The 10031-nt window shown below is 37.5% G+C and overlaps 1 protein-coding gene across 6 annotated transcripts; it reads left to right on the top strand.

Moving 5' to 3' along the window:
- Nucleotides 1-1393: 1393 nt before the first annotated feature.
- LOC135713965 (carbohydrate sulfotransferase 11) lies at nucleotides 1394-9986 on the top strand. 6 transcript variants are annotated; one of them, XM_065237196.1, is made up of 5 exons: nucleotides 1557-1670; nucleotides 1735-2119; nucleotides 2233-2631; nucleotides 8784-9041; nucleotides 9106-9986. In XM_065237196.1, exons 3-5 carry the CDS (start codon nucleotides 2305-2307, stop codon nucleotides 9541-9543), a joined length of 1023 nt encoding a protein of 340 aa, XP_065093268.1. In that variant the 5' UTR covers nucleotides 1557-1670; nucleotides 1735-2119; nucleotides 2233-2304; the 3' UTR covers nucleotides 9544-9986. The 6 variants fall into 6 exon arrangements, with proteins under 6 accessions (XP_065093265.1, XP_065093270.1, XP_065093269.1 ...); XM_065237193.1 differs by lacking the exons at nucleotides 1557-1670; nucleotides 1735-2119 and adding an exon at nucleotides 1394-1533; XM_065237198.1 differs by having other exon boundaries at nucleotides 1556-2006.
- Nucleotides 9987-10031: the final 45 nt, after the last annotated feature.

Raw genomic sequence — 10031 nt, 5'->3', positions numbered from 1 at the left:
TGTTCCACAATCTAGTGCCCATCACTGACGGACATCGATTGCCATCCATTGACGGTAATCGAATGTGCACACGCCAACCAAAAATTTATTACAATGAATGTTAGTTCCATTTCCTATCATCCTTTGTTTATGAACATCACAACGAATGTTAGAAGTTGACCTTGCAGGCGATGTAATGTTTTTTTTTGTCTTTTTTATTTAGTGTTCTATCTACGCTTTCGACTATACCAGCAAGTTTGTTATAATGTTAATGTTATAATTGTAGAACGACGCACACACTTGCCTCCAATCTCTCCAGCAGAAAAAACATACGCAGTCGAGTATGAGAGGCAATGCACGCTTCGTTTTTGCTTTTAGGCTATCCATTCAGAAGCATGGAGAGAGCAGGTCTTATAATCGCAACGTTCGTGGTTCGAGTCCAGTCGGCAACCTTTTTCCTATTTTGTTCGACATAATTAATTTCGCTCACTAGTACACTCTACATTTTTCGGTCTCCAATTTTCTTGCATTGGACCACAGCTAGGTATATCGCATCTTCGGTTCATGCGGTCTCCACTAACATCCTCTGATGATGAATCCCACATAAATGTAAGCGAATCTTACATCCCCGGTTGGTTACAGGAAGGCAGCTTCCACACCTGCGTAGGATATCGCACCCAGTGCGCAAAACAGTCAGGTTCAAAGAGTCATTTTCATATGAATATGAACTGCCATCTGCCTCATCATTCACTGAACGTTTTTGTTGGCTCTTTCATTGCCTTTCATGACAGAGCAATAAATTGAATAGTGCAGTGCTTTCACACTCAGCCTAAGCACTCTCTGATCGCACCCATTGTCATTGAAAATAAACGATTTGATGGATTATCAATATTGCGAAAATTGCATGAGGTTATCACGATACAGGCGATAGGTTAACGACTCCCTCTCGTAATCAACAATCGACTTTTGAGACCTCTGCATGTCGTGCTTCAAACTACTCATTCCATATCACAGTAGACTACTATAAGACACGTGTGGTGTTATTTATAATAGTATTTGTCGGTACAGGCTGTGCATGCTAGTTTAAGGAAATTTATTTAAACCCGTCCTGCGTTCGAATATTTTCTTACTTTTTCCACTAAAAATATCACTCCCCGTTATGTTCAGCTATAAATTTAAATAGTCTATCTAAATTTCAAATAGCCTTCTATCACTTAACGCCAGAAATTCACGTCAAATCATTCATCTGGTTTGAAATCAACTTACGTCAACCTAAGCGCCGAGACCTGTTCTCATGTGCTCAGGTATCAACAGATGTTGGAACTCACACCAGCAACATTAGGAGCCACACTACTATAGCGTGGAGGTCTTTCACATGTTGCCAATGCTGATGATGACAGGCAAATCAACCGACAGTCGTATGCGAATCTTCGGAAAACATACAAGTTAAGCATCATTCACTCTCTAGGTATACGTAGTTGCCTCTCGAACGATGGATTCGAGTGAAATTTGATACAGGTCAAGATTGCTCTGCCCTCACCAGTAAGAACAAACGTGAGTATTGCTGCCCTAAACGAATTGATTGGAAGAAAGCAAAGCTGTTTCGAGAAACAAACGACCCACATTGATTTTGGACTTACTTTCCATCGTGCGAGCACAGAGAGAGGAAAGCTACGTATTATCACAACTCGGTAATCTGCGTGCGTCAAGGGTGTTGATTTTTTGTTATGATTAATTATCATCGTGTCTATTTAGTTTCTCATAGAAGGCTCGTGAGATAATGAAAAAGTACTAAGTGGTTGCAATGAGGAGTGATCGTTAAAAAAAATACTCGGAATTAACTCAACACGACAAAGGGCGCAGTTTCTCTTTGAGATTGCTGCATCAAGCCAGGGAAAGGAAACATCACTATAGACTGTAGTACTTATAGACAGTTCGATCAAAACGCGTAACCAGGAAATCTGTCGCGGATTATGTTATTGCTCGGTTTCGTAAACAAACATTTGGCGTAAAATTTCAAAAGCATGGTAATTATCATCAGTCTATGAATTGTGGTGTTTGGCGCGGTTTCTCAAACAGTGAGTGGATTGAAATTTGCATAGTGAGGAATTGATCAATTTTGATTGCGTGCAAGGTGCTGGTCAGTAAGATGTGTTACGTAATTTATGAGCGGAACCTTCTTTGTGCGAATTCCGCTGTAACCATTGTTTAGAGTAAACAAACATTAAATATAGCTTACTTTTGCACTTTTAGACTGCCTACTTCCTATGCCAGAAGCACACGGTAGAGCGAACCCCATGACATAAGGTACGAGGAAGGGAGTCGATGGGTAGAATGATATCACCGTGTTCAAGATTGTTTAAATTACTACTGGCATTAAATATCCACCTGGCCGTAACGGTGACCAGCTTGGAGCCGAGTCAGCATGCTGTTCCGGTTCTGGTGGATGAAAACACGCTCGATGATTTCGGCGCACATGGCTACGAGTTGACGCAGTCGCAGAACATACAACGGCAGGATGCCCTCACGAAAGCGTGTGCCCAGATGCGGGATCATCTGGAGTACAAATCGGTGGACGAGTTAAACACTTTTCAGATGAGTCATCTGCTGGTTGACGAAAAGCACAAGTTCCTGTACTGTTATGTTCCTAAGGTATGTGTTGTTATCTATAAGAAACGGATTATAGTTGTTATCATGTGCCGCAACTTTCATAACGACGGACAACTAGCGATTTAGTTGGTTATAATACATGTATCAGGATTGTTTACAGCTGCAGGCAATACACATGTGTCTTCTATATGTATTTCTTATGATTGACCTTGTCAAATTTTAATTAGCATCAGAAGAGGTTTTACTTTTAACCAGCATCTTGCTTGTTTGCTGTTCTTCAAAAGCAGCGTCTGTATTCAAATTAGTCATTTGTTATTTGTTGTTATCTGTTAATTTTTTTTTTGGATCTTTGCATTACTACGTGAAGATAATATAAGGGCAACAACGAGAAAATCCACAGCCAGTCTTTCGTTCTAAGCGTGATTCTTCTCATTTGTTGATAGGCTAGCTGCCTAGACGTTATAGAAATCATGCGTTAAACACGTTGCAGAAAACAAAAGTCGAGTTCATTTTAGAGCTTCGAAAATGTAGAGTATGAAGTCACTTTTTTTACGATCAATGTTGAGAGTTAAGAATTTGCCTTTAATTAATCTCAAATCTCATAATCAAATTACAGCTTGATTAGACAAGAAATTGGTGTTCTAAAGATTCATTAGTGACCATTGTCCAATCACTAATATTTTGATATTGTTTTTCAACTGCGTGATCTAGACGTTCTGTTATATTCAAAATTTGTTCAGATTTTTTTTTCTTGCCTGTGATCTCGAATTAGTCACAGAAAAAAAAATCTGGTCCCAATCAAGAGGCGGGACACCTTAGCTGAATATTTTTAATATTTTAATTTTCTTGACTAAAATTTAAAATCAAAAGTATCCGTAGAACAAACATTGCTCAGCGCAGACAGTTCTTTCTTTTATATGTATTAGTTTTTGAAAATACTAAAATATTGTCGTTGATATTTAGAAACATTTCTTTTTTTATTATAGAGATTTTAAACTTGAGAGTTACTTCACTTCTTAGAAATATTTGATGATATTTTCAAATATATCTAAGTTCTCTTGCCCCTGGATCCCAATATCCTAGCATTTTTACTTCGTGATCTGAAAAGTTGTCCAAGCATAAGATGAAATTGAGTTTATGTGATATGTGGTGGATTTCCTCCCCCTTAGAAAAATCGAAGTGTGCTCTGCTTCTGTACGGACGCGAAAAATTTCCGAGTTTAAAATTTACGGTTTTATTTTTTCTTGGCGTTTTCTAATTTTAGTGCAAGAAAGTGAAAGTGATCGGTTGGAAATGCATTCCAAAGTGTTTTCGTTTATCATAATCGATGATTCTGATTGGAAGCAGGTGCAAGAGCTTCTTTGAAGATCCGGAGGAATATTATGAAATGTTTAGCTAGAATTAAGAGATGCAACAGTCTTTCAAGTATTGGCTTCACGTGCAAACCATCGTTCATTTGGTGAGTTCGTTCCAGTTTATTTGTTTACTTGTTTCGATACCATCTATCAGTTTTCTTCAATTTTGTATTGGACATCTTTTCGAAGAGCCACGTTCATGCTGTAATTTGTCGAGCGCACAATTTTCACACGTTGATATCGAGTAGGAACGGCAAGAGAGTCATCCAAGTGCTTTCGTTTCTGGTTTTAGACGTTTGATGTCTTCAGTGATGTTTTTGTACTTTAAAGTTCCCTTTTCTGTGATCATGGTGGGTCTGAAGAGTTTTTGTTGAGCACGCTGAGGCTGAAATTGCATACCCCCTCCCCATGGACATGGAGGTTGACGGTACTGAAGCAAAGGGTTATGTTTAATTTCTTTATATTTGCAACGATGATGATTTCCTATAGTGACACAAATCACCTTCTTAATGCTTCAGTATGCCTCAAACGAGTAGATCTTGGTTGTTAATAGAACTTCCTTGATGAAATCGGCTGCTTCATGCAGACTGATCAATTCTGATAGTAGTATCAGATTTGTTCTGTATACAGAAGAACTGGGAGGGCGTATTAGAAACTTATCACCAATATAGTAAAGATCTTCTAGTAAAGTTTGCATATAATTTTATTAATATTTTATTTTATTTAAGCATATTATTACAAGAGATTTAATATTACTTGCTCGTTTTTGCGTAAAATAATTAATATTTATTTTACTTGTAATTAACTTTGAAAATTTTTTTTTCAAGTTTTTTTTTTGTGATCTGAAAGTTTTTCCGGTTTGGTTAGAAGTTTCGAAGCTAACGCATGTCCACAGGCCCAATAGAAAGATAGGCAGAAAAAGTGTATCATGAAGAATGGTTGCATGCACTTGCTATAGATGAGTGATTTTCGGAGTTTTGAATTCGTTAGATGTTGTAGTGGAGATTTGTGCTGTTGGATGCGTTGACGCATAGAGCCTGTCAATTTCGCTTTCAGAGTGTCGCAGTCAGCGGTTTTATGATTCGTGAACGCTCGCGATTCATAGAATCGTTGATTGTGACTGCAAGTGGATTTGACGGGTTTTGTGTGTCGGATGCTTGCTTTTTGGCATCTTCTTATGTCTAACATGTGCAGAGTATCATTATAGCGTCTAATGGTTTTGAGATTCCTGGTTGCGTGAAATATATTTGTAAAAATATCTTTTTGAGATTTTAGTAAACACGTTTTGTTTGTAGTTTATATTTTATTTCTTTCATGTAATCATCGTAAATAATAGTTATTCAATAATAGCTAGTTCATCCATATATTCGTACTTTGACGCGAAGCGCTGTGGATTATGAGATACTCGATGACCCTGGAGGGATCGATTTTGCTTACTGAGCAGAAAATCATGGGTTTAATCCCAAACTCTCCGTCATGACTCTTAAAATTCATGATCACTAAACAAAATGAATATGTTCTTTCGATAGCCAGCTATCGAGAGATTAAATAAACAACAAATAAACAATACATAATTTTGGTTGCATCGCCAACTAGAGGTGAATCCTAACCGAATACCCTACCCAACCCTCCAACTCCGTAGCACTTATGAGGGTGTCGCTATGTCGGTGGCCTCTCGTTAAGTAAGTACTACATCAACATTTTCTTCCCTATCCCTAGTTATGGTAAAGATGGGCGTGGCCGGGAATAGCGACAGTCATGCTTCTGTTACTCTTGTTTAGATTGGAACCAATGTTTACTCCCCAGCATTATTCCTGAAAGTAGTCTAACTGAGAATTTCAGAAGAGACGTGAGTGTCGTTAGTATCCAATCTAACGCTAAAAGAGACCATCTATCATCCACATTCCCAATCATTGTTTTGCAATCGGAGCATCCCTCGTTCATGCAATTTTTTCACTGGTTGTATTTCCCTCGTTCTGTCAACGCGTCAGCTGTGTTGAATAAAAACAAAACAGATGGATGTCAGTGATGTCGGTTCCACGAAATGTTCCGTATATCTATAGAATTGATTGAATTCTACAGAAATTCGGATCCGTAAGAAAAATTCACAGAAGCTGAGACTTTTTTTTAGGGATTTGTTTTGTTTGTTTCGTGTGCTTTTTCTTTTGCTGGAAACAAGTTTTTAAACAAGGTAATACATCACTAATTCCTGCTCTTTCTACCACAGCTCATCACTTTAATGTGTACACAGCAAAAAATATAATATGTATCAATCAATGAAATTTATGGTGGAGTATTGAACATCAATAACTGGTAAAAGTTGATAAAATATTACAGTCATCAACATGATTTTTTCTCGAATTATGTGTACATAGTACAGCGTAATATTAGGAACAGCAATTTTAATGTAATATTCTACAACTTTATTTTATGTATTCGTCAGATGTGGTATGTGTCTTCAGTGGGATGCCTTGACCACTTATCATTTTCAAGAACTGACATCGACTAACTAAACATGAAAAAGAACTGGCATCACTGATAAGTTCGAAATGTGGTGGCTTGCTCAATGCTTCAGTGGTGCCACAATGACAAATGCAAGCACATTCCCAACTAACACATTATTTGCGATGAATGTGATTGTGAGTGTTATGTCTGCTTGTCTGTGGTAGTACTGTCAACCTCATCTACCATCCTTTTCCACCACTTCTCCAAATCAGATGGCGTTTTGATTGTTTCACAACAGTTCTTCGATTTGCGCTTGTGGGACGAAAATCTGGACAATTTGGTGGATTGATACTTTTCTCAATAAAATCGACACATAGGAAGGTAGTGTTCGACGGAGCTTCCAGTTGGATCCCTTGGATCCAAGGATGTCTGGATGTCTGGGATTCCAAATCTGTTAGAACATTTGCAGAGTCCGAAAGGATACAGAGCGGTTTGCTGGCGTGCATGGTAATGACGTGGAAGATTGCCGCACTTTCCGCAGAGAACACAAAATTCTCTAACTTTATATTTCCCTAACGAGATACCTCCTTTACTCGACGTCCTTTTTTTATTAATTTGTCCATGTACTTGCATCTCCCTAAACCGATATTGTACTATTTTATTTATATATTTTTCGATAATTTTAGATAAAGCCGTATCAGTGAAATTGATCATTGCGATTCATTGATTAGTAGAAAGATTTTTAGATAAAATTAAGTTGATTAGATTTATGGATTAAAATCTGAATAAAATAGTTTACGCATGAAACAATAAATATAATTTTCAATCACATATGAAAATCATAACTAAATGGACAATTAAATGATTGGGTCATGTTATGAAATTGAATACGAATTTGGTCTAATTTCCGCACTTTACCTCTCTTTTTTGTATTGGTTTGAACTAAAAAATTAATGTTTCTTTTAAAGATGTCTTCTAAATTTATTCAACTTTCCATACATCAAATTTTGCTATCGACTTTTTCGAGTTCGATTGGATAAAGAGTCGCAAATTGTTGAGATATTGTTAAAATTCTAACACTGCTTCTTGATTGCAAATTCGTCCTAGGGAGCATCCATTAAGTATGTCATGCTTTAAGAGGGAGGGGGGTCTACAAATGTGTGATTTTTGTGTGACATGGCCAGACATGGAAAATCATTTGCATTCATTTCGTGCATTCATTTACATTCATTTACCTCTAACTTTTTTCTTCAACAGCATTCCGCAAAATGATGTATAGAGCTTTAGTAGGTTTTGATATTAACTACAACTTTTGTTAACAAGTCAAATCCGTATCTCTTATGCATGACGAAGCAGAGCGAACAGAAGCCACTACTGTTTTTCAGTGAATGTATTTTACATTCACTGAAAACCAGTAACAAGTTCTGCCCGCTCTAGTTCGTAATGCATAAGAGATACAGTTTTGAGTTATGAGCAAAACTTGTAGCTAATAACAAAACCTACAAAAGCGCTATACATCATTTTGCGGAATGCTGTTGATGACAAAAGTTAGAGGCAAATGAATGTAAATGAATGTATGAAATGAATGCAAATGATTTTCCATGCCTGGACATGACTCACATTAGTAAGTTTCCGAAAGATGGGTGAACATGTCTGTCTGTCTGTCCTTCTGACCCTTAGAGACTCGGAAACTACTGAACCTATCGGCGTAAAAATTTGTATGCAGGGGTTTTTGGGGCAGGAAAAGATTCTTAAGATGGTTCTAGAGCCCCCCCCCCCAAACAAATTAAACAGACATTTTTGCCTAACTCGAGAATTAATCAAGCAAATGGAACCAAATTTTGCATGTGGGGGTTGCCCCTTAGATAAGAGGGGAGGGGCTACGTACAATATAGCATGCTTTTTAAATTGGCGCATAAACTCAAGCTAATATTGAATCCCGAGAAAGGCAGGGCACACTCAGCTAGTGAATAAAAAAAAATGGAACCAAATTATGAATAATAAAAGAAGTTTCAAAAATTGAATCTTAATTTTAGGATTTATTCAATAACCACCCAATTTCAAAAATTTATATAATGAATTGTTCATTTTGGAGATAACTTGCTAAATATATTTTTGAATGGAGCAGCAAAAATAATCTCGTAGTCCTACGTTAACGTGCTTTGGACACAAATCTTAACTGTTTTTCGCAAATATTTTGCTGTGAAAAATTGCTGAAATTAAAAAAAAAAAAAAAACAATTCCAAAATATGAATAAATTACAAAAACATTGCGCGAAAAAATGTTTTCGAACATTTTATTAAAAGTTGATGTTTTACGATTTTTATTAATTTGTGCCATTAGGAAAACACTCTTGATCCATACTCTTAAACTTATTATCAACACTTATTGCAGGTCGCTTGCACCAACTGGAAGCGCATCCTAATGATCATGACTGAAAAATGGAACGGCACGGATCCACTGCAGATTCCCGCAGACACTGCTCACTCGAACGGTGTGTTCAGTACGTTCAGTTCCTTAAGTCCCGACGAACGCCAAACAGTGCTGACTGACTACCATCGTTTCATTTTGGTTCGGCACCCCTTCGAACGGTTACTGTCCGCCTTCCGCAATAAGCTGGAGGGAAACGCCAAAAGTGCCAAATATTTCCAAGTAAATATAATCCCAATTCAGATTACACCGACCTTCTGCTAACAGCTAACTGCGTAAATTTCAGTCCCGTGTGGGTAAAACCATCATCCGAGCATTCCGTCCAAACGCGTCCAATGCGTCGCTGGAGCACGGCCATGACGTTACCTTCCTGGAGTTTATACAGTACCTGCTGACGCCGGAGTTGAGTCGCAATTCGAACCATTCGTTCAACGAACACTGGGAACCGGCTGCAAAACTGTGCCATCCCTGTCTACTGCAGTACAACATCATCGGAAAGTACGAAACACTGGTAGACGATTCGACGTTAGCTCTCCATTTGGCTGGAGTGAGTGAGGTTAACTTTCCCATTTCGTACAAAACATCTGGCACCAGCGAACGGTTACGAAAGTATTTCAGTGACATTCCACTACCAATTATTAAAAGCTTGTACAAATTGTACGAAGATGATTTCCGACTGTTCGATTATGGTTTGGACGATATTTTGGGTTTTGAGCTCGGTTAAACTCTCAGAAGTCAATTCATTTTACAATTAGTACAACAGAAAGAACAAAACGGCTAATCAAAACTAGAACCAGTACTAACTACTTAGTAGAGATAATGGTAATGGTACCAGGTACCGGGTTTCATTATTTTTAGTTGACTAGAAGACTTACTCTACCAGATTTTACAATAAATTTTAACACAACTATATAGACATTCGATATGACAATACTAGGGCATAGATTAGTAGTTGTTAGATGATGTTGAAACATACGAGCAAGACAACGTCCAAAATTTTATACTCAAAGTGTACAATTAGTTCTAACATTCAAAATTTAACCCGTACATGATTTTTAGATGTGATTTTTTGCGTTGATATGTACTTATCAAATTTGTTGGAGTTAACTCTGTGATGACAGCCTAACCTGAGCAATAAATGTGGCTTTACAATTGGCGATGTTCTTTTCCACTGAGTTTTGATGACAGTTCCCCCGGAATGCAAAGGATTTC

This window comes from Ochlerotatus camptorhynchus, unplaced genomic scaffold (assembly GCF_037179485.1).
Source record: "Ochlerotatus camptorhynchus isolate MF236.1 unplaced genomic scaffold, CSIRO-AGI_Acam_v1.1 ptg000598l, whole genome shotgun sequence".
NCBI classification, from domain to species: domain Eukaryota; kingdom Metazoa; phylum Arthropoda; class Insecta; order Diptera; family Culicidae; genus Ochlerotatus; species Ochlerotatus camptorhynchus.
The sequence above is the reverse complement of the archived record's forward strand: the minus strand, read 5'-3'. Positions and strand labels throughout refer to the sequence as shown.

Bases quoted from the DNA above. Each gene is read 5' to 3' on its own strand.
- LOC135713965 (XM_065237193.1), top strand. From the start codon at position 2,305: ATGGGTAGAATGATATCACCGTGTTCAAGATTGTTTAAATTACTACTG. The intron at 2,632-8,783 runs GTATGTGTTGTT...CACTTATTGCAG, and splicing joins TGTACTGTTATGTTCCTAAG to GTCGCTTGCACCAACTGGAA. The intron at 9,042-9,105 runs GTAAATATAATC...CGTAAATTTCAG, and splicing joins AAAGTGCCAAATATTTCCAA to TCCCGTGTGGGTAAAACCAT.